The following is a 25,239-nucleotide window of genomic DNA, read 5'->3' on the forward strand; positions in this document are numbered from 1 at the left end:
CTTCCTTGCTCCTATCTTTTGTTTATTTCTATGGATGGAAAATGAGTCAAATATATCTGTATATCACTTTTGACAGCAGATGGCACAATTTCTTTGCCTTTTAATTAAAACCTCCTTGTAGTATTATGTAATGTAGCCTAATGTTGTATGTATTGCTCATTTTCTATTATAAATTCTTATTTTATAAGTTCTTATAGAAGTAGCTTACTATAAATGCAGAGTGGTTTCCCTTATAAAATAAAAATAAAAAAAATAGAAGAAATGGAAAGAGAGAGGGAAAGGTTTCACACTTGTAAGATTTTTAAGAGACTAAGATATGGATTTTTTAAAATATTTTGTCTGCTAAGTGGTTGTGGGAAAGCGCACTGTCACAGAAAGGGATTGTATGTTGTTACATGACTTTAAAGGGAAGGTCTGTCTAGGTGCCTGTTACTTGTCTTATTGTTTTAAGAAGATTTTAGTTATGAGATTCCCTGTTGAAGCCTGCACGAGCAAAAACGTAAAGGGATATTCGTAGGACCCATGTTTAGGATGAAAATAGGAGGATGGAAGTTAAAGGAACATACACAGTTGTCTAGAAAGCTTATACTGTTGTGTATTTATGTAACAGCAGTTAAACTCTGTAACTAAGCTTACCATACCCAGTTTCATCAGAATTTCAGAAAAGAATATGGATAAGTATCTCCATACTTATGCTTAACCAATCTGGTGGCTTTCTATGGTGGAGTGACGGCACTGGTGGACAAGGTAAAGGTGACCAGTGTCATTTACCTGGACTTGAGCAAGTCCTTTGACATGGTTCTCCACCACATCCTTATCTCCAAATTGGAGGGGTGTGGGTTTGTGTTGCATTGCCTACAACAGATTTGCTGGGTGGACCACTCGGTGGATAAGAAATTGGTTGAAAGGCCCCAAACAGAGGGTGGTCATCAATGGTTCTAAGTCCAGGTGGAGGCTGGTAATGAGCAGCATCCCCCGGAGTCTGTCTTGGGACTGGTGCTCTTTAACATCTTCATCAATGACATTGATGATGGAATTGAGTGCACCCTCAGCAAGTTTGGTGACGACACCAAGCTGAGTGGTGTGGTTGACATGGTTGAAGGAAGGAATGCCATTCAGAGGGACCTCAACAGGCTTGAAAGGTGGGCCCGGGTGAACCTGATGAGGTTCAACAGAGCAAAGTGCAAGGATTTGCACTTGGGCCAGAGGAATCCTGGGCATCCATACAGACTGGAAGGAGCAGTCCTTGAGAGCAGCCCTGCAGAGAAAGACCTGGAGTCCTGATGGATGAAAAGCTGAAAATGAGCCAGCATGTGTGTTCTTGCAGCTCAGAAAGCAAATGGTGTCCTGGGCTCCATCAGAAGAGGGGTGGCCAGCAGGGACAGGGAGGTGATTGTCCCCCTTTACTCTGCTCTTCTGAGGCCCCATCCGGAGTACTGTGTCCAGGTCTGGAGCCCCCAGTACAAGAAGGACAGGGAGCTGTTGGAGAGGGTCCAGAGGAGAGCCACGAAGATGATCAGGGACCTGGAGCACCTCCCCCTACAAAGACAGGCTGAGAGAGCTGGGCTTGTTCAGCCTGGAGAAAAGAAGGATGCAGAGTGACCTCATTGCAGCCTTTTAGTACCTAAAGGGAGCCTACAAATAGGAGGGGATTCAGCTCTTTGAAAGGGTAGACAGCAGGACAAGGAGAAATGGTTTTAAGCTGAGGGAGGGAAGATTTAGGTTGGATGTTAGGGGGAAGTTCTTTACAGAGAGTGGTGAGGTGCTGGAACAGGCTGCCCAGAGAGGCTGTGGGTGCCCCATCCCTGGAGGTGTTCAAGGCCAGATTGGATGGGGCCCTGGGCAGCCTGGTCTAGTGTAAAATGGAAAGGTTGGTGGCCCTGCATGTGGCAGAGGGGTTGGAGATTCATGATTCTTGAGGTCCCTTCCAACCCTAGCCATTCTGTGATTCCGTGAATACTTTTGACTTTAATGGATATACATTACCATACAGAAAATTGCCTATGTAGGTTACTTTATATTTTTTACAATCACATTTTTGCATCTTTTATTTTTTCCTTTTATTCAATTGTAGAAGGTATTTTAGATGCTCAGCATATTAGACATTAATGTGATATGTTATTGTATTGAATATTTTGAATTATAATACATTTCCCACTTGTGTGTCCCTGAGATGTGTCATTCATTGAACATTAGTGAATGACTAGTACTTGCCAAACAGAGCAGATAACTGTACTCCAGCTGCTAGATTAAAAAGCTATGGCTTGATTTGATTGCAGTTTCTCTTTCAACTGATCTAGTTGTCTGCTTTATGCTTTGCTTAGTCTCCAGCTGTGAACTGTGAAACTTCAAAGGAGCTTCTCTTGTTGCTGACATGGCAGTGACCAGGTAGCATTGATTCCCAGACAGAAAGCATCATCAGCATTCTTTGCAGTGCATCCACTTTCTAATAGTGCATTTTTCACTGGGATAGTTCTGCACTGTGACTCTGAGGAGATGATTTACTGAAGATGTTTCATAACCAGAATAATCTTTCTGTTCTACTTGCCTGAAGTGATGGTCTTTTTTTTTTTTTCTTTTTTTTTTTTTTAAGATATTTATGCATTGATTGTTAAAGCTTATATTAGCTTACATTTCATATTTCAGCTTATATTATGCATTTATTATTATGATAGATCTTGCAACTTCCGTTGCTATTTTTCCTTCAAAGTTTTAATTGGGTAAAAATTTTAAAGCAGGCTAAATTAACAGACAAGCATAAAGAAATGTATATTTTACCTTACAAATAAAAATTCTATCAAATTATTAAGTCTCCAGGGAGGCAGGACAAATAGCTTTAGCATTAATGTGAAAAGTCACTGAATCATACAATAGAATCATAGACTCTATGTAGCTATTGCTATTTTTTTGAAATAAATGCGTTTAATTCCTTGAAATCAGACACTGAACTAGGCAGCAATGCAAGGCATGAGATAATACAAGCCATTCATTTCCATATCTCTTCTCTGAGTAAACTTATTGTGATGGTATTTCACCACTAGATTGACCATTTAATAGCCATGATAAATAATATTTTAAAATCTCACTTTAAGCAAGATTCACCAATGCTTTTTAAAGTTTTTAACTCCGAAGACATAAGCACAACCAAAATAAAATAAAATATATTTGAACACTAGCATAAATAATTCAGTCTGCATTTTATCTTATTATCTGACTTACTGTTCATATTACATTTGATCTTGTTAAGCTCTGTGAGTTATTGTTTCAGCTATTTGTTCTTTCTGCTGAGAGCTGAACGATGCAATTTTACAGTTCTGGTTCCCGTATGACCTCATTTTTAAGGCATGCAATATGTGGAAAAGCTTCATCTCCATTAGATAAACACAAACAGATTTCAAAAAAAGTAGAAAAGAACAAGGGCTAGATATTCCCCTTTTCTGTAAAATGAAGCATACAGAATTTGTGCCCAATTCAGGCTGGATGCAAGTATGAGGTGTCCTTCACTTCTACAGTGATCACACAGAGGGTTTCACAGTACTTTTCCGGTTTCACTTCTAAGCTCTCTGCTTTGTGCTTTAGCTGTGCAGTGAGATGCAGCCTGACTTGTTCCCTCCACAATCAACATCCTGCTTTTCAGATAGTGCTGCTGCTTATGCAGGGTTTCTGAGAGGCAGTGCTATGATTTTATTGGCTGGGCTAGGAGGGGAAGCTCCACAGAAGCTGAAATGCTGCTAGTCCTGTAGTCTGTATTGGCTGCTTCTGCATAAGGGATAAAATGTTTCCTCAGGAGCTGGCACAGAAGATCAAAGGATACCAGGAGCAAATTGCTTCTTTGAATTCAAAGTGCAAGATGCTAACGATGAAAGCGAAACATGCCACTATGCTTCTGACAGTGACAGAAGTGGAGGGGCTTTCTGAAGGAATGGAGGAGCTGGATTCAGACCTTCTCCCGGCACACCCTGCACATCCCTCAGTGGTTATGGTAAGGAAGGAATTGGTCTCAGTGCTGTTTATCCTAGCAATTTGTCTTTGCATGATTGCAACACTTCTGTGTAGCAAGTTGTCACAGTTCACATCTGTATTTTGCTTCTGAAATGGCTGAGCTGTGGCAAACTTCAGCTTCCTCTTTCTGTATTTTGCTTTATATGGGTTTTTGAGACTCATTGAAGTACCAGTGGCAGTTGTAATAAGATGCAAATATATTACTTTTTCTTCACTGTCAGCATGTGAGAACAAACACTGATAAACTACTGAGTTGCAGGAAAAAGATTAAGGCAGAGAAAACATTATTTCATAACATGCTGCAGTGTGTGCATTTTACAGACTGTATTTTATTAAAATGATGTGGTACTCCTTTATTAAAATGTTGATGCGGTACTCAACAGTATGCTGCTGTATTCTTATGCAAGTGTGTGGAAATTAAAACTAGGTGGGTACTGCATAGGCCTCATGCTTGAATTAAACTGTTTTGTCTGTTTCTTGTTGGGTCTCATTACAAATGTATTGCTGATGTCACTGAGGGTTTGGCCCAAGTGGAAATTGAGTGCAGATTTCAGGGTTTATCACTGTACAACAGCACTAGGGAAGAAGAAAGCACAAGTTACTATTGAATTATATGTTTTTTATATTTTAAGTCTAATTTTTGTTGTTCTAACCAGGCCTGGGTACTGAGACCAATACTGCTTTATTTTATAGCTCTCCGTAGTATTTCCATATGCATCCCTGACTGTATTAGAAGACATCTAGACAAACCTTAACTTGTTATTATTAAGCTGCTGGCTATATATTTCCTTTTAAATTCATTAGGTTACAGGAGAGAATGTTCATACTAAAGTACAACAAGTAAATAAAACCATGGATTCACCACAACTTTACCTGGCAAATGTTAAGAGCACAAGTGATGACTAAATACCATAGAGTTAATTCCAAATGTATGTTATTTTTCTTGCTTTGATCTCAGTCTAAGTAAACCTAAGATGAGGTAACCAATTTTCTTCCTGTGCTCTGGGGTTTGCTTTTCCTGTGGCAGATGACTGCTGGTCGCTGTCACACGCTCCTCTCCCCTGTCACTGAGGAGTCTGGGGAGGAGGGAACCAACAGTGAGATCTCCTCTCCACCTGCCTGTCGCTCTCCCTCACCTGTGGCTAATACAGATGCTTCTGTTAACCAGGTACCTCTCTTTTTGCATTCATTCAGCTTTTATGTAAGAGATATGCATGGTTCCATTCCGTGGAAGTTTATTTAATCCCATGAAAGAATATTTAACTATAGAGACTGAGCCTCAGTTCCTTATATCTAACTTAAATGAACCTTCAGGTTCTAGCTCAAACTTTATTCAAATATTGACTTCTGAATTTAAAATGTGTAAGCTCACCAAAACAGCTATTCTCTGTTTTTTTAAATAAATCTACATTAAATTTACCAATCTCTTCTATGTCACTACTATTTTCTATTTTTACTTTATTTTATATGATCATAGCAGTACACAATGGAATCTTGCATCTTGAGAAACATTGAATTTTCAACAATAAAACATTTAATCATGTCCATTTTCATCTATCTTATAGTAGCACAGTCATTGTAGCTTTGGTGCTTTCCACTTAATACCATTTCAAGTATTAACTTTCACGTATTCTTTTCATGTATTGTTCATTCCATAATTTCAGTGACAGCCTATTTTAAGTAGTAATGAGAAAGATGAGTGAAATCACTTAAATTGCATTTTATACTAAAACGAAGGACTCTGACGCTTCTACTAGGAACAAGTGTACATCAGCATCAATTGAAATGGGAGTGATGAACCAGCACACTGAGTACCATGCACATGAAAGAACACATATAATAATAAGCTGAAGTTTATAAATTAGGAACAGTTACTGGCTCACTTAATTCAAAATGTTTAAAGTATTGTGGTTGCTTGTTTCTTGCATCTATGGCTGGTTCCAAAATTGACTCCTGCAGACTTTAACGGTACGGTAGCATAGTGCTGCATTGCTGAGTAGGTTGAGAAAAGTTTGAGCAAATTGCCCAATAATTCCCTACATTAATTTCCATTACATATATATGGTACTTTAAAAGCTGCTAAATTTAACTGATTCATTTTCATTAATTGGTATAAAAAAGAATTTTAAGGGAAGATAGAAGTAAAGGTGCCGTTCTTCAAAGACATAATCAAAATGTTAAATGATGCATCAGAAGGCTCTTTCTGTTACTTCAGATAGTCAGAAATTTCCCAGTAATGTTTACTTACAGTAGAAAGGCAGCTGTATATTTCCATACCAAGAAAATATCAAGACAGTATTAATCAGTGAGAGTTAAACAGCCAGGAGCAGCATACTTTCCAATAAACAAATCCATTCTCAGTACATTACATTTATTTTACATTTATGTGAAAACGAAATAAAGCAAATGAAAAACTTCAGTAACTCAAATAATAAGGAAAATCCACTGAAAATATGTTGTATCATGGCCTGACACTAAGACACAAGTTTTAAGGCCTGTGATTTACATGGGCAGAATTTCAAGTAGAAGATCTTTGGAAAAGAGAAATTTTCTGATGTAATAATAATAAACAACAACAACAACAACAAAAACTTACAGATGAAGATTTCTTCAATGTGGTTAATGATGAAATGAACTTCATTTACTAGGCAACCTGAGGAAGAACATTCCAAAATGCTGTGGTTTACTTACAAAATAGTTAGGTTACCATGCATGTGAGATTAAAGAAAAAGAAACTATGAAACTGTCCGTGCTGATCATAATGGATGATTAGGGAGACCTTATGAGAGAAGGCTTATAAAATAATAATAAAAAGAAGCATTTGTAGTAATAATAATAATTGTAGATAAGAGTGAATTAGAAGCTTAAATATAAATTAACAAATATTCAGTAAAAATAACCTCTGCAAAACTAATTTGGAAAAATTTTTTGACAGTTAGTAAGTGAAATAATTTCTCACAGGAATATTACCTGTAAATTGCCATAAAAATATGTCAAGAGGAGCTCTGGAAAGTAAAGAATTTCATTTGTTTAATTTTGGGGGAAAAATATAGAGCCCTTATAAAATGTTTTGTTTATTTTGTTTTCCTTGGAGTGGAGGGAAGTGAGTTTTTAAGACTGTTCTAATTTAATCCCTCACAATCTTTGTACAATCTTCCACCAAAGCTTTCTAGTATCTCCATTACCTCCTAAGGATAAAATGTAGGTTTTCTGAATTTAAATAATTATGCATTACTTTTGCATTGCTAACAAACCACAAAAATACAAAACAAGCACCAAATATTGAGAATATTGATCCTATATATGGAATCAAAGTAAAACAAAAGCATGTAATACAAGAAAGTGATAAATTGTCACTGTTGTAAAGTAACAGTTGCCTGGGTTGTTATGTTTATACTGACACTTCTCTAAAACAACTGGAGAGAACAACTGAAAAGAAAAAGCCTAAACATTTAAAAAGCTGAGGATTTCATGTTATAGAGTGTTTCAGCAATAGGCAACAGTCCTTTGATGCAGTACATTCTAATTATTCTAATGCATAGTAAAATCAGGCCCTTCATCTCTGCTACAGTACTGAAGGAGAATCTGTTGGGGCTAACATTTCTCACACTTACCCAAGATAAAATTGATTAAAACTTAGCACATCTTAAAAAGCTTGTTTTCCAGATATGTGATGTAGAGCAATCAAACTGAAAAACATGAGATTCTTGGCACAAAGCCTTGGAGTCTACAGCTGGTCCTGTGATTTAAGTCTTCAGCATTGGGTCACCTGTTAAATATCTTAATTTCTCCTTGTACAGAGACTACTTGATCATTCTTCCTCCTCCCATTATGAAAACTCACCTAGTTTGCACCAGCCCTTGTTAAATATATTTTGAAATCTGCATGCATCCTTTGCCCCTGCATCCTAACCAAGAAGCTTGAATACTGTACATTGACTAATTTTCATGAAAGAAGGATGAGATTTGTGGCCTTTCTGGGGGAGACTAAATCAACTGTGTGTGAGAAAATTTGAATTCATGCCGTCAGCATAAAAACCTTTACGAAAACAGTCATGTTATACACTCCAAAAAGTAGTAGAAAAGATAGGTAAAGGGGTTATTTTTCCCTTCAGCCACTTATTCTACATGCTGTCCCAGAAGCACAGCTTGGTTGGCTTTTTGTCTCTAGAGAAGACTAGGTGGGGACTGTACAGTAACTGTAAACCAGTAGAGGAGTTGCCTGCGGTGATGCAGCCATGACTTGCAAAGGTCACTTACGGTCAAAGTCAAAAACTCTGAGCTCAATGTCCTGAATACTGTGTTATGTGTAAGAATAGGTAACCTATTCTTTGTTACCTATTCTTTGTTGTCTCCTGGATATCACTAAAGCCTTCATCTAATTTCTCTAGATTCTCAATATGTTTGTGAAGAGATACCTCATTAAACAGATTTAGACAGTCCATTCTTGGGTCAAATGGTTCTCTGGAGAGTCTTTGAAAAGGTAGAGACATAAGGTAGAGTTGTCTTTCTAATACAGTCATGGCAGCTGCCTTCCCTTATAAACAACAGTGCTTCTACAGCACTTCAATTGTAAAAATGTCCATCAAGGAAGCAGATGACCTGAGCTCACATCTTTTCATTTTCCAGAGAAGGGGAGGAAATGAAAAAACATACCTATGCAGCTGCTGGATGACATTCTGTTTTCTGGGGCAGGTGACATTCTTTGTGCTCTGCAGATTCAGTTAGGAGAGCCCAAGAAAGTGACTGTGATTGAGGAGTGACTTGGTTTCTGCACATATGTAATGAATCAGTATGTGAAGGGATGTTGTTATACATTGTCTTTCATTTCGAAAGTGCAATTATATGCTTCGTGCTTGTAGGACATTGCATATTACCAAGCCCTATCTGCTGAACAGTTGCAAACAGAAGCTGCTAAAATTCAGCCCAGCACTTCAGCCACCCAAGAGTTTTATGAACCAGGCTTAGAATCAGCTGCTAGTGCCAAACTGGATGATTTGCAGCGTTCTTGGGAAACACTGAAGAATGTGGTAAGTCTGCATCTGGAGGGCTTAAAACAATTGGCTTACTTGTGAGGAATAAAATATAATGAACTTGCCTAGCTAGTATTTTCTTCTGAAGTTCTTGACTTTTTGTGGGGCAACAAGAATTGTCAGTTGCAAAACTGTATTACATTGTCTTTGTTTTTTCTTTGAAAGCCTGTGCAGGATGGGCCTCCATTAAGAAAAAAATAAGTCATAAATATCGATAGGTGCTTTCAGAAATGCTAGCTGTTTTCAGACTATATTCCATAACCTAAAATGGTACTTAAATCATACTGAAAATGTTGGCATAAACATCCAATTCATCCAAATACTGAATCAGCTTAATACAGTTTTGCATAATAGTGTAGTATAGTCAGGTGGTATTGTATCAAAATGGCTCAACTTTTGATTACGTGCTATAATCTTAACTCTGCAAAGGCACAGTAGCTATTATAGAATATTAAGAACTTTAGCTCTATGAAGTGGTATGCATGCATATGTTTGAGTGCATAAAATCTAGAATGCCTGAGAATGTTCATAAGGTTTCCCTCTTGAATAAAGCAGCTTTTTTTCGGTCACAGAATTCGACTGATGGTGTTTAAACAGATAAATAATTTTAATGAGGTTGGTTTTCTTTATAGTATATACTTTCGAAAACTGACTGTGCAAGTGTTTTTGGTCTCATAAGCCTAGAGACGTATGAAGCAGAAGAGAAAGAAAATCCATGAGTGTGCAGTGTGCCCTTGTGGCCAAGAAGGCCAACATTATACTGGCGTTTATTAAGAAAGACTGTGGCCAGCAGGTCGAAGGAGGTTCTCCTCCCCCTCTGCCTTGATGAAGCCACATCTGGAGTTCAGTTCTAGACTCGGTTCCTGTTCAAGAAACATGGGGAAATGCTACAGAAAGTCCAGTGAGGGCTCCAAAGATGAGCAGGGGACTGGAGCACCTCCCTTGCGAGAAAGGACAGAGTGACTTGGAACTGTTTAGCTTGGAGAAAAGAAGGCTGAGGGAAGATCTTATCAATGCTAATAAATATGTAAAGGATGAGAGTTAAATGGGTGGGCCAAGTTTTTTTTTGATGGTGCCCGGTGTCAGAAGAAGGGGCTACCGACACTAACTGGAACAGTTCCATTTGAACGTTAGAAAAAACTTCTTTACTATGGAATTTATAGAGCACTGGAACAGGCTGCCCAGAGATGTTGTGAAGTCTCCTTCACTGGAGATATTCAAAAACCTCCTGAACATGTTTCTGCGCAAGCTTTTCCAGGGAAACTTGCTTTAGGAGGGACCTTGGACTATATGATTTCTAGAGGTCCCTGCCAACCTCTAAAATTCTGCAGTTTTTCATCAGAGGCTAGTATTTATACCTCTTATTTCCCTTCAGATAAGTGAAAAGCAGCGCACACTTTATGAAGCTCTTGAGCGTCAACAGAAATATCAGGACACGCTACAGTCTATATCTACAAAAATGGAGACTACTGAGATGAAACTGAATGAGAGTCTGGAACCAGCCAAAAGTCCAGAGAGCCAGATGGCTGAACATCAGGTAAAGACTTATACATGAGAAATAAAGTGAGACCGTGCATTCGTGTATCTTTAGGTTTCTTTGTTGTTAGATAGCAGTATTCTTTGTGGTCAGATGACTCAGAAATATACAATAGCTGTATTAATCTACATTCACTCCATATGTCTTGCGTTTGTAGACTTCCTCCTCTTCAGAAGAGGTTGTAATAGGGATTCTTTTTAAAAAGAAGCTTTAAAAAAGAATTAAGAATAGATTATGAGTTTGACTTTGACAAAATGTACTGTCAAAAATTGGGTTCAGTGACACCTACACACATGATTTTCAGCATACTGCTATTAGCATATCAATATATGCTAGTATATATAGAGTATTTGTACCATTCTCACTATTACTGAGATCATAACCCATACAGATAAATTGTATTTGTCTTAATATAACTTTTGCTTTGTTAAACAAAACAAACAATCCAAAAAACATAAAAAATTTTGTCCCAAGGGAAGTCTTAAAAAATGCTGTCTTAATAACGTTGATCTCTTAATAATAAGGGAATACCTTAATTACTTGAAGTAAAATACTGTAATTTCATTCACCGACCAGGTTTTCCTCTTCAGATTGTTAGTAACAGCATTACTGACAGAGTGAAAGCAAGCTATTATGCTGAAATTTACTTTATCAGTTTTGATGCTAGAGGAAAACATTTTCTAATTCTGACTCATTTTGTAAGGCTTTATTTTTGGATTCTCAGTGTCAAACTAATAAAACATCTGCATTCATTAAAATACAGATTATTTCCCTAATAGATGTTTATCTTCAGAATGTAAAGAAACCTGAAAAATTTTGTTGAAGAGGTTACACTATCTTTCTGTCCATCAATGTGGGCTGGAGAAGGATGAAACCGCCACAGATCTCAACCACTGTTACATGTATAATTGCAACACTAAGCCATTTCAAAATTGGTTAGTTAAAAAGAAACATGGACTAGGCTTCTCAGCTTGATTCATTTTCTTTTCCTTTTCACTGTTTGCAATGAAAATATAAGATTTCTGTTCTGGTATTTTGCAATTTTTACTTTCAAATAATTACACTAAAATATGTTAGGGATGTAAAAGGTCTGATGTGATATGCTGGTTTTGCTTGCAAAGTTGTTCATCAGAGTACACATCCTTGTGACGAAGTGCCAACATGTTACAAAAGACTTCCTGAAATAATACATTGAATGAGAAACAGTTCTGTCATGATGCTGTCTAAATTGCACTCTGGTCATTCCCTTGCTCCAGATGTTGGAAAATTGAGTTAGTACTGTATGCAAATGCAAAATAGAGCTGCAAGTTCATCTCAATTGTTCTTTATCAAGTGATCAATCAGTAATTAGTCATACACCAAAGTTGTAACCATCTAAGAATTCTGATAGCTCAGAACTGTCTGATGGGGTCTTTCTTACGAACCCTGTGACTTTTAAAGGATAACATTTGGCTATTGCAGCACTGCTTGATGTCCTGAGCACCAAATGTATTCATAGACATGAAAGTAAACTGCTCTAAGAGATTGGTAATGCAGCATCCTTTCTTAGGTATCTATCTAGGCTAAAAACTATGGTAAGAATATCATGGAGTTCATCTCTGAATGTTTGTGGATATTCTTGAAAGCTATTTGTCCAGTTAGTAAATCTCTGCCTGGAAATCAACTGATGTGTTTCTCACTCACTCACTCACTCACTCACTCACTCACTCACTCATTATCTTGACAGTATCTACTTGAATACCCTTCAGAAAGTTTGCTGAAAGAGCAAACTTGTATATATAGTATTTACAGAAATTCCTTCTAGTGATTTGTTTGAAATTTGAGATAAGTAATGAAATCCAACAGTGATATACTGTACTATGTTGTATTCCTCATGCTCCCTTGGACAATTTGTCTTTAATATAAAAGATATGCATCCTTAGATACCTTCTTCTCTCTGTTGAGTGATACAACCAGTTTATTTGCCCTCATTTCTAAATAGGCTTTGATGGATGAGATTCTAATGTTACAAGAAGAAATCACCGAGCTTCAGACATCATTAGCACAGGAGCTGGTTTCAGAATCACTGGATGCAGAAGCTGCTGACCAGCTGGCACTGCAGTCCACTCTCACGGTCTTGGCAGAGCGAATGGCCACAATTCGAATGAAGGCATCAGGAAAAAGGCAGCTATTAGAGGTACCAGAAAACTCTAGAAGAGCCTCTTTTGGATTACATTCCAGATTTTGTGGGCCGCTTTTGACCAAAGATCTTAGTCACCATTGAATGCTTCTAATTAAAAGAACTCATTTTCATTCTCACAATTCCATTCACTAGTATATTACTAACCTTCTTATGCCATCTCTTATTCGTTAAAATATTAGGTGGAACTTAGAAATCCATTGTGCATATATATATATATATATATATATATATATTTAATGTCTTCTTTGACATTTTCTCAATAGGTGCTTTATTTTCTTGGTATTTGTTGTTTAGAAGAAGTAATGCAAGTATAAAAAAATGGTTATCTACATTGAAGCTGAAACTTTTGAGCAGTCACTTCTCCAAGCGGGGAGACAAGAGAAGTGGGAAAGTTAAAGCACTGAAGTAATACCTCTTCTAAACTGCTGCATTGTTGTCTATGCTCATCTTCTCAGTGATGTGCACACAAACTGTTATAGTGGAAGATATGCTTCTTTATTTCTTTATCTTTGGCACAAAAATTATAGGTTTTTTTGTTTTTTTTTTTTTTTTTTCAATTGCTACATGTAGGAATGTTGTGTGTTAAGCAGCAGGTGTGTATTATACTGGTGAGAAAATGTATTCATGCTGAAGCTTGGTACAGGATTGTTACTTTGAATGCTGCAGGGCAGATTTACTGCTGTATTTCTAAGAATAGAAACAATGAAATCATAAATGCAGCAACTGCTGCCTTTATAATTTCTATTATCAACAGATTCTTGAAGAGAGGCAGACAGTTGGCTCTGTAGATTTACCTGGGTTACAGAGGATTACAGAGGAGTCATGGGGTGGATCAGCTGCATTAGTCCTGTGCAGTAACTTCAGGTAGTGAACATATTCTTAGGAAATACCTTTCTTAATATAGAAATTTTCTTCTCAGAAGTAAAAATGCCTTTTAATTTAAAATTAAAAAGCTCAAAATAGAATAAGGATCTTATAGTTTGTAGCTTTGGCTCCATACGTAATCTTGATGACACTTAGGAGAAGATAGTAAATAATTGTAAGAAAAAACATAAGTCAAACACTACACCTAAATATGATTAGGATTCTACAGTTATCTTGATACATTAGCAGAAGTATACTCCAATATTCTTGACTAAGAAATAGAAATATGGTATGTAGCCAATACTCAGTAATTAAATGTACATTTTATATAGCTCTGATTTCACAGACAAAATCTTGCAGGAAGTTTCAAGGATTTGGAAATACAGCTAGAATAAGAAATGAAAACAGTTTGCTGTTGAGTGTGGATTAGCAATATTTTTATTTTTATTTTTATTTTTTTTCTGTAGAGTTAATGTAAGTAACCAAATTTGGAGAACTTTCAATTCTTAATTGCCTGGGATACTTCTTACTTAGCATTATTCTTTAAATTATTCAAACTTTCTAATAACTTCCCCATAAAAATTAGGCAATCAGAAAACCTGTACAGATGATTTCCTTTGTAAAGATTTTACCCTGCATATATAGGTCTGCATTTTCATACTGCATGTGTACTCAGCTCATCGAAGTAGATTAGAAGATTTATTTTAAAAACAGGATGTTTTAGCTCAGATCTGTGAAGTGGGTTCGTGAACAGAAGTGTGGTGGGCTGACCCTGGCCAGCAGCCAAATACTGATTGGTGTATTCTCAACATTGTCTTAGTCATAAATACGAACCAGCACTGTACAGACTGCTGTGAAGACAGTTAACTCCATCCCTGCCAAACCCAGTATAATCTCCACCCCTCGTTGCACACCACTTATGTCATACTCAGATCACACACTATCTGATACATATAAACATCCTCTGACTGTCTCATTCTAGTTGTTTCTTATTTCTGAAATCCCCTTTTCTCTATCCAATAGCTCCATATATACTTTGTGCTGAAGTACAGAATGGGACACAATAGCTGTGGCCTCACCAGGGCTGAGTGGAGGAATAGGATTGCTTCCCTCAATCTTCAGGCAACACAGATGCTAATGTGGCCCAACTTACCATTAGCCCTCTTTGCATGTTGTTGATTTATGTTCAAATTGGTGTTCAGTAAGACCTCTTGGTCCTTTTTGTGTAAAGCTGCTTTCCAGCTGATCGGTCCCCAGCATGCAGTGCTACATGGAGTCATCCCTCCCCAGCCTGTGGGGCTTTGCTCTTCTCTTTGCTGAGCTCCATGAAGCTCTTGTCAGGTACTTTTTCCAGTCTTTTAAGGTCCCTCTGGATGCAATCCTCTGATGTGTCAGCCATTCCTCACAGTTTTGTTATGGGCAAACACACTTGGAGCATGCTTTCATCATCCAGATCATCTATGAAGATGTTAAACAGGACTCAAGGAGTTTTGACCCCTACGTACACAATTAGTTACTTGACATCAACCAGACCTTATGTCACAGACCACTAACTCTGGGACCAGCTATTCTACAATTTTTCAAATCCAAATCTGACAGATAGGAGTCAGGATGTCTGGGCTGTGGGATGCTGACTTACAGGATTTAAGTCATCAAAAAACATGTTCAGTAATATCTTGTGAAGTTTTCAACTTACAAGAAACAATACTTATCATGGCTTAAAAAAATACTACGTAGAAGTTGTGAGAGATGGGAGTGGATAGGGGACAAAAAAATTAAAGTGATTGATAGTGTGTATTCCTCTTGAAAAGTAAAAAATTGCTATAATTCATACCTCTAGGAAAAACTAAGTGAGCAACTGGAAGAACAGCGACAAGAACAGACTCTTCAAAGGTATCGCTGTGAAGCTGATGAGCTTGACCACTGGCTACTCAATACCCGTGCAACGCTGGACAATACTCTCCTTACTGCTGAGGAACCTATGGATATGGAAGCTCAGCTGGTAGATTGTCAGGTAAAATTATCAGTCTGTAGTGCTTAGATAAAGAGGGAGGGCATAACTTCATAGTAAGCATTAACATTATTATTGGGTGGAGTGAGTCAGTATACTAGTAGAGGGAAAGTTTCTGAACTCCTCAGCACCCCATATATATTCAGTTGGTTTCATCAATTACTTGTGAAATAAAATACTTCTTTGTTTCTTCTTAAAGATTGCAAACAGTGATTTACAAAGCACATGTTAACATAACAGTAGGAAGACAAGAAATTCATATTGCAAGAATGTTTGAAGCATGGTATTTTTCAGAGGAATTGTTTGTTTTGCTTTAAAGGCCATGTGTTTGTCTTACTGTTTTTGCTCCTCCCAAACCGGGGATGTTGAGCAGCTCACTTGATACATGTGAAAATACCTGCAGTACTTTCCCGCTCCTCCTTTTCCAGATGAAGAACACACTCCCACTAGCATTGGTGGCTGGGACAGTGCTGTGCTTTCTGTAGGAGTAATTCCTACCTACACTCCAAATAAAAAATTAATCATCAGTAGTTATTACTTCTATGATTTTAATGTTAATCAACACAGTACCAAAACCAGTGGGGAAAATCTTACTGCAGTAAGAGTCAACTGCACATGCTTTTACTGAAAAGATTTGAAGCCATGTCATCCAAATTCACAAATGAATGGGGATTTTCTTTTTTTTTAAAGAAAAGTTCAGAACTGTATGAACATTACAGTTGAAATAAGACAGAGAAAAGGCAGATGGAGACTAAGGACCCCTTTTCACTCTGTATACTTGTGAATTTGAACAAAGCAATCACGTTTTTTTTAAACATAATCTCTAGGATACATGACTCTGGCAAGAGTTAGTACTTCAGTTTTTTAACTGATTTTTAAAATCTTGATACAGTAAGTTGTTTTTTTTTTTTTTAAATTCCTACTTTTTTTTCCAGATTTAAGAGACATCTTATCCTGCACACATTCCTTCAGTGAACAGTGGAAAAAAACTGATATCAGTCTGGGTTTTTGAGCAAGTACGAGCTTTGAATTTGGAAGAATAAAATATGTACCATGTCTGTAATACGTGAATGGTTAATGGAGCAACAATAAAGTAGCTTTTGAGAATAAACATGCCAGAGATTTGTCACTTTAAGTCTCTCTTTAGACTAAAGAGGATTATTCAGAAATCCTTAAGTCCATCATGCACCAATCAGAAAGAGCAAACAACGAGAAGCTTATCAATGCAGCCAGAGCAACACATAGGAGGAGGTAGGAAGCATTTCACTAAATGCACATGGGAGAAGAGGAAAGAAGTAACTCTGTGTGTGCTCTATTCCTTGACATTATGGATGTCAGACTATCATCTTAGCCACCATTTACCATTAATGTGAAAATAAGTAGCATCTCATCTGCAACAAATCTTATGTTTCAAACAACTCTTCAATTACCAATTTTGAAAAAAAGGCCGCAAACAAAAATGACAAATGCAAATGTTTGTAAATGTTTTCATAAGGACTTTGAAAGGGACTGGAAAGAAAAGTAATGAAGAACTGACTTGCTGTTAGCTTTCCAGCAGGTGAGGTAGGCCACAGGTCTCCTTGCCAGGAGAAGTGAGATGCTGGAAAATGTATGAATTTGCTTCTTTGTTTTTGCTGCTGCAGAACATGCTGGTTGAAATAGAACAGAAGGTGGTGGCCTTGTCAGAGCTTTCTGTGCACAACGAGAACTTGCTTATGGAAGGGAAAGCTCACACTAAGGATGAGGCAGAGCAGCTGGCTTTGAAGCTCAGGACACTGAAGGGCAGTCTTCTGGAGCTGCAGAAAGTTCTCCATGATAAACAGATCAACATTCAGGTAAGTGGCTTGTTGCAGTTGTCCCAGTGGGTAGGAGTTTGAGGGATATCATGGCAGTGTAATGCAATGGGGAAAAGGAGTGAAAATACTCTACTGATTTATTTTGAAATATTCATCTTTAATTAGTAAATGGAATTACACTCCAAAATAAGGTACTGCCTAGCAAAATTTAGCTTGTCATTTCAAGCAGTGCTTCATGATGAAGCTATAGAGTTTCACTGTCTGCCTTTAAAAGATAATTATAAACTAGGTAGATGAATATACTGAATATACTCTGAATAGTCTAAATATACTCTGTTCCTGTTGAAAGTCACTTTAGATTGCATATTCACTAAGGCAGGATCCCTTATTGCAACAGAAGAAAAATCCTGAACATGTGCTTCCATGTATGCATTGTGCACAGCACTACAGATAGCATCAAGTAACACAAGACCTTTAAATATGGTACATACTCAGTGAAATCATTACACGGCACAAGATATTGTAGAAACATGTAACCTCAATCTTATCCTATGTTTCTATTCTGAGAAGCATTGATTTGCTTACTGCAACTGGTTAATTTTATTTAACAATTGTTTTAGTCGCTCTTCAGGTTAAATTAGCATGTGGAGAAGTGAATGCATGCATGAGATCCAGTCATGTAATGTGACTTCCTGGTTTTGAATTTGCTCTGTTGTGGCACACCCATTCCCCTCCTCCCCCATTTTCCTTTACTTCTTCTCTGGGCTTTGCTGTGCAAATTAAATGTGATAAGCTTCAAAGATTTCTGGCTTGTAATGCAGATTAAATTCTACTGAGAGGTTAGCTTGAAAAGTCACTTAATGTGCTAAGAACTATTTTTAGCAATTGAGTAACTATAAAGTCTGAGATAGCTTGAGCAAAACCAAGGGAACAAAAAAAAAAAAAAAAAAAAAAGGAAAAAATCATAAGTGTTTATTGTTATTGCTTCTAAGATTGAGGCAATACACAATGTGCTTAATATTTTGACCTAAGAGCAGTAAGGAGATGCTTAACCCAATCTTCAATGTTATGTTATTCTTACATATATTTAGGCGAGTGAAAAATGTTATCAGTGGCATGTGGGAATTTAATACTGAATTCAGATATATTACATGCAATCAAAATAACCTTTGCTGCTGTATTTTAAAATATGATGGTGTCATTTAACTTATTTTAATTTATAAAACAGATTTTTCGATGTTTTTCTAATATCTATAATAGTAACAAAATAATTCCCAGACGCAGAATATGACTTATTTAAGGTACTACATGCATGCAAAATTTCCTTTCTAAATTGCCAGCAATTTTTTAGACTTCACCTAGGGATTATAGAAGAAAATAGATTTGGACAGTGAAACACCTACATTTTCAAATGGGATGATCTTAGAGGTTATTGGATCAGAAGAGGATATTGAATTAAATATAATTATTTCTCAGTCAACTAGAATATACAATGTAGCTTCTGTCTTCCTGAATGCTAGCCCTTCTTTTATAGTGTTTTGTTTTGTTTTGTTTTGTTTCCCAAACAGGCAAAAAATAGTTCTTATTTTTATTTATTTATTTATTTATTTTTTAATTTTATCTTGTTATATTTATATTTCTTATTTCCTATGGAGTGAGGCTCTGAGATGAGATAGACAAGTTTAAAAAAAAAAAAAACAAACCAAAAAAAACCCTAACTCTAATTTCTAGCTGTCATTAACTGTGAAAAATATTACATGATAACAGCATTGTTGGTCATGCATATAAGAAACATGCACTCTTCTTTAGACATGCTATCGCCTGTAATTTCCCGGAAGCATAGACAAGCTTGTATGCAGGAAATGCTCTGATGTTGCATTGCAAGACCAGAGTATAGTAAAGACCAAGCTATATTTTCCTTCAAGCAGAATTTCTGCAAATCTGTTATTCCTGTAGCAAAAGGCTTTTTTGTAACCAGCGTAAGATTCTGTGCTTTCCTTTAACAATTTTAGCTTTCCTGATAAATGATGGTCATTTTTCATAGAAAAAAAAAAAAAAGTGCAAACTCAGTAGTAATTGTGTACTGAGAATAGCATTAAACATATCCAGGGATGTGTGTTGATTCACACAGCTAGACCTACAGGTTTGTCTCTATCAGTAGGTCTGATGTGTTGAAATTCCTACATTTAATCACACTGGCATTTAAAATAATTTAAATTACAGCCAACATGGATTTCAGAACTGAAGGAGTTAATAAATCACTTCTTGGAACCCCTAAGCTGTGTGTTCTCTTCTGCTGTGCTCATGCAGAGGGCTTGTCTAGTCACTCACATTAGAAAAATATTGATAGAAGTTCTAAGTGAAAGGTCTTTTTCCTTAATTTTTCTGATATAACATGTTGTGCTTTTTCTCTCTTACTTTCTTACTTGTATACTTGTCTTATATATGTTTATGTCCTATAATAACCTGTTAAATGCTTCTCTGCTTTTCTGCCGATCATAGATTCAGTTCTGTACTTACTGATAAATAAAATTTACCAGAATGATAAGCAGTATTCTTTCATTGTAGTGAAGGTCAGAAATCTGAAATCATAACTCACTTCAGAATTTATGAGTGTTGGAAGATGGCGTACATGTAATTTTCAGACGGTGAGCTGGACATGCAACCTATACAAGAGCTTTGTTGTTTTTTTTAAACTATTTCTTTTTCTTAAAGCAGGGATCACTACAAGAAAAGGAGGAGAACAATCTGGATTTGGTTTCCTCGCAAAGTCCCAGTGTCCAAGAATGGCTGGCACAAGCAAGAACTACTCGATCGCAGCAACAGCAGAGCACTCTACAGCAACAGAAAGTTGGTGTTTTGAATTTTACTTCCATTTTAGCTTATATTTAACAATACACTTGAGGCATTCTTATTAGTTTTTTTCCACTGGAATCTTTTTTTTTACACTGTTCCTTGTCCACTGTTCCTGTAATTTTGTATTGTGTCATGTTTGTAGCAGCTAGAGAGACTAGACATCCTGTATGATTGCGGTCAACTCATTTACTCACTCTATACTTCCATTGTGTACCAGAATAATTACATTGAATTAGTTCTTTAAGCTACTGTAAGGAGATGGTGGTATTTATTGAAAGTATTAATACTGTCCTTATAGTAGCAACAAATACACATATCACATGATATATTATTTTGCATGATGCACAGGCATTCACAATGGCTTAGATTCCAGGAACTGCAGGACATTAGTCAATTAGTTCAACAATCCAGTTTATGTATCCAATTTTTCTGTCTCCCTGAGTGGAGATTTCGTGCTAGTTTAGGTGGTCAAGTAATCTGTATCAGAAATAGTTCAGCTGTCTTTATTTGATATATCTTTCAAATGCAAAAGCAATCTGTTTGAGGTTTGTTTGCTATGTTAGGAGCTGGAACAAGAACTGGAAGAGCAGAAGAATTTGCTTCGGTCAGTAGCATGCCGTGGCGAGGAAATTCTAACGCAGCATGGTATTCCAGAAGGCTTATGTATAAGGTATGTTTTAATGTTGTTTTTTTTTTTCTGTGAAATAAATTTATTTGACTATATCCCTTGTCACTCTTTTATTTATGTTCCTCTTCCATATATAATTCTCTCATATTTGTTCTGTCATTTTTATATGTTACCCAGGACACTAGAGTCCTGGTTTATAATTGAGAGTTCTGATAATACAGTAACATAAACTTTTTTGTTTTAATAGATCTCTTCCAATGTTCAGAAATTCCTTTTACTATGAAAAAGCACGTTAAAATTGCAAATTATTAGGATTCATTAGACAAATAGTAGATTAGTTACTATTGCTTTCTGGTCCGGCATTAGTATGTGAATAATAGCTGTTATCTATGTGAAAAAAAACAACAACAAAATTGTTGTTTTGTCATTCTAAGCAAATATTCCTAGATGAGATGCTCACTGCTTAATTTTATTTTGCATTGAGTTAGAGAATGTTTTTCTTTTAATAGCCTTGTGTGTTTTGAATTTCATTTCTGCTCTATAATTTCTTGCTCAATTAACCATTCCAGGGAAGTAATTGTCTTTAAAAGTCTCATCTCTGCTTTAGAGGAGGTGGAAGAAAATAGCTGCTTACTGCCAATGCAGAGCTTGAGGAAGCAGCAGGGGCCAGGTCTTGGAAAGAGGAAACCAGGACGAAGTTTATCAGCTTGAGAATCAAGAGTTTTAGTTTTTCCTTGATTTCTTTCTATCTTTTTTTTTTTCCCTTGATTTCTTTTTATCTTTTTCCTTGATTTTTCTTGAACATGAAGGTGGTTCATGAAGCAGGGGAACCAAGACTTACACATAGAGAATGCATTTATTATTTTCTTCAGCATTTTTAATAATTCAATGTGTTTTCTTCTTATAATATTGAAAGTACTTAACTTGAATCTCCCTCTATCTGAGGCTGCCCTCTGTGACTTGATATTATATTATAGAAAAAAGTAATGAAACTGAAAATGTTCAGCTTAATTCACTGTTTACCAAAGGTGAACTCTTATGCTTGTCCTGTACTAATCAAAGTTCTTCTTGTATGTCAGGAGAGGAGAGGAGGAAGGAGACAGATAAAATATTTTTTTATTTCAAGCACTGAAATAAAACTTGTTTAAAGGTTGCATTTCAATGCAGTGTATTCTCAGCTTATTTTAGGGGTTCTGATTTAATCAGAGTAACCACAGCTCTAAACAGCATATTAAAAAATACATTTTACTTCATCTACGAAGAATAACTTCCTGTTGCAACCAGCCTTATTTTAATACCCGGAGAAACAAATACAAGGAAAAAAAATAAAAAGTAGCATTTAACTTTAAAGTAGAATTTCTGAACTGAAAGAGGATATAAACACTACAGTATTATAAGTTTTGTTTTTGTTGAAACTTTTTGTATTTTCCCATTATAGTGAGAACCCTGAGAAGCTCTCTGAAGAACTGTGCTTGGAAGGTGAGAAATCATCTCCCGAACAACAGCTGAAGGTAAAATGGGAAAGCCTGAACCACAAATTCAGTACCAAGCAGAAGCTTCTCCAGAAAACTTTGGAACAAGAGCAACTGGTAGTTATTTTTAATTTCTCCTTGAGTTTTCTCTGTGAAAAGAATTATCACAACATAAGCTAAAGTATGTGCATAGCAAATGCATTAGGTTGATGCTGATTAAGTGGAGAACATGGAAAGGTTTCTTTTTGTGTAATTTAAAAAACTTTTAAATGTTGCCACTAGCATTGCTTTTGTTCAGTAATTTTAATTACATTGTTATAAGTGAATTAAATTAAAATTAATTAGACAATTAGACAAATTAGACGAAATTTTGATCTATTTATGTAGTTCAGGGTGATGTGTAATAAATTGTCCTTGTAAACTTGGCCAGAACTCTCATGACAACTTAGGAAAAAACCTGATATTTTCAGTTTGAGGTTATTAGTTAAATTTTTGTTCTTTGACAATTGTTGGTATTTGACCCAAGATCCAAGTGATTTCAGCCACAGAATTTTTACTGAAAGAAACAGGGATTAATCAAAGAAGATGGGTACACTCCAAGGCATGTGCTAATGTACATCCTGTATTTTACTGTCAAAAGTCCAAGGCCCGATATTCTTTATATGATATTACAATCAAATTTCAATTATATGAATGTCTTGTATTCATTGGATAACAATTAATTTAAATAAAAAGCAGTTACTTATTTTGCACTTCAATTGAATTTCTTGTTGATTAATCTTTTATACAAAGTATTCATGATGAAAAAGTCATGTAAGGACCATTATTTTGTATCCACTGTTGGAGGTAGAATCCGTACAGCTGAATTTTTGCCCTACATGCTATAGAAGCAGTCTGATTAATATTTTTCTCTCAGCAGATCTACAGCAGACCAAATAGACTGATTTCTGGACTGCCTTTGTATAAGGAGAATGGACAGGATGAGGAGAAATCATCTGTGTCACCAGTATTGGTTGAACTAAATCAGGCCTTTGAAGATGTGTCATCTGAGGTAATCATTTAAACTGTCTTTACATTGGTATTACAGCAGAACTCGCTTTTATAGTGAGAACTCTTCTAGCTCCCAAAGGAAATCTAGTCATTTCCAAGAGAATCACAGAATGGCCAGGGTTGGAAGAGATCTCAAGGATCATGAATCTCCAACCCCCCTGCCACATGCAGGGCCAAAAACCTCCACATTTAATACTAGACCAGGCTGCCCAGGGCCCCATCCAATCTGGCCTTGAACACCTCTAGGGACAGGGCATCCACAACCTCTCTGGGCAGCTTGTTAGCTTGTTCCAGTACCTCACCCATCTCTTTGTAAAGAGAGAGGATCTTGTACTTTTCTCTGGATTTTTGTGTTTTTTTTTTCTTTTAACTCAGACTGGACAGGTGGAGAAGGAAAGTCTACATCTTGAACAGAAGCTGTATGATGGAGTTGCATCTACCTCCTTATGGCTAGATGGTGTGGAAGAACAGGTATTTGTTGCTACAGCTCTGCTGCCAGAGGAAGAAACAGAAACATACCTCTGCAAACAGGAGGTAAAGAATCCATGAATTGGACTTTCTTTTAATTTCCAGTAAGGCAGCATTTTATGTCATAGTTTAGAAAGATAATTTTAGAAACCTGTTTAAATAACATGTCACTGTCATCTCTTTGTAGCTGCTATGTACTGCTGCTTTTAGAAGTAACTTTATTTAGTGCATAGATGATGTTTTAGAAAGCAGCATCTGACCCAAATTTTGCCTGGCCAGAAGAGAATTAAACAAAGACTTCTTTCTCTATTTTTTTTTTCTCTATTTATCTTCTTTCTTAGTATTAGCAGACACCACCCTTTTGTATCTGAAAATTAAGTAAACAAAGGGGAGGAATGCTCTGGATATAGAAAGAGTACAAACTTATCAACATGAGAGTTGAGGGAGAGAGAAAAGCTTTCTCATGTAGCAGTTGACTTAAGGCAGAAGCTGCATGTGCTTTTTCTGAGCTTCTTATTCAGAGGGAGAGATCATTTGGGCAGGTTAATCTTGTTTTATCATGTGTTTTTCTCAGAGTAAGTTTTTATTGTCAGAAGTTATATCGTCAGTTGCATAACTTTGTCTTTAACAATTTTAAAATGTTACTACCTCACTGCAAAATTGATGGTGATTTTGACAGTATACTAGATTCCTTTCTAGAATATCTAATTGTCACTTTGTTTTCTCCAAAACCAGTCTCTTGCCAAAGAAATCAAAGACATAACAGAAGAAGTGGATAAGAACAAGAATTTATTTACTCAGATATTTCCTGAGAATGGTGATAATAGGGAGGTTATAGAAGACACTTTGGATTGTCTCCTGAGAAGACTGACCTTACTGGAGTCTGTAGTAAACCAGAGAAGCCATCAGATGAAAGAAAGGCTACAGGAAATAATGGCCTTCAAGGTATGATGCCCATCTGAAGGAATTAACAAAGTTATGTGTAGAATGTGAGCAAAAAGAATGTGACTCTCAAAGCAAAGAGAATTTTGATACCAAAAAGAGAGACAAGTTTTCTCAGGATTTTCTGAAAATTTAACACTTAGAAGTATGCACAGAAATCATTATCCAAAATTTGAACTCCTTGCTAGGTGGAATGGATCATTCATCCCTTACCTTTGCACCTTGTTGGCATTACAAGATATTGAACCAGAGTTCCACTCTAATGTTTTGCAATGTCATATATGATAGAGTACATAGTTTTCATTAGCTGAGATAAAATTAAAGCAGTACTGATTCCTGTCTTTCTTACCACTATTACATTGTCCCATTGCTCTATGAGAAATTATATGTCAAGAAAGA

General features: G+C 36.4%; 1 protein-coding gene across 17 annotated transcripts in view; it reads left to right on the forward strand.

Annotated features, from left to right (window-relative positions):
• The window catches only part of SYNE1 (spectrin repeat containing nuclear envelope protein 1), a 286,028-nt gene that overhangs the window by 186,300 nt on the left and 74,489 nt on the right, over positions 1-25,239 (forward strand). For 13 of the 17 annotated variants that reach the window (XM_048936121.1, XM_048936120.1, XM_048936124.1 and 10 more), the window contains 13 exons: positions 3,788-3,982; positions 5,030-5,170; positions 8,864-9,031; positions 10,410-10,571; positions 12,553-12,747; positions 15,458-15,631; positions 17,272-17,463; positions 20,140-20,274; positions 20,844-20,950; positions 22,347-22,497; positions 23,297-23,431; positions 23,806-23,964; positions 24,634-24,843. In XM_048936121.1, coding sequence (XP_048792078.1) covers positions 3,788-3,982; positions 5,030-5,170; positions 8,864-9,031; positions 10,410-10,571; positions 12,553-12,747; positions 15,458-15,631; positions 17,272-17,463; positions 20,140-20,274; positions 20,844-20,950; positions 22,347-22,497; positions 23,297-23,431; positions 23,806-23,964; positions 24,634-24,843 — 2,124 coding nt within the window. The remainder of the gene's footprint in view (positions 1-3,787; positions 3,983-5,029; positions 5,171-8,863; positions 9,032-10,409; positions 10,572-12,552; positions 12,748-15,457; positions 15,632-17,271; positions 17,464-20,139; positions 20,275-20,843; positions 20,951-22,346; positions 22,498-23,296; positions 23,432-23,805; positions 23,965-24,633; positions 24,844-25,239) is intronic. The other 4 variants (XM_048936117.1, XM_048936134.1, XM_048936119.1 and 1 more) reach the window with 3 other exon arrangements.

This window comes from Lagopus muta, chromosome 2, assembly GCF_023343835.1.
Source record: "Lagopus muta isolate bLagMut1 chromosome 2, bLagMut1 primary, whole genome shotgun sequence".
NCBI classification, from domain to species: Eukaryota; Metazoa; Chordata; class Aves; order Galliformes; family Phasianidae; genus Lagopus; species Lagopus muta.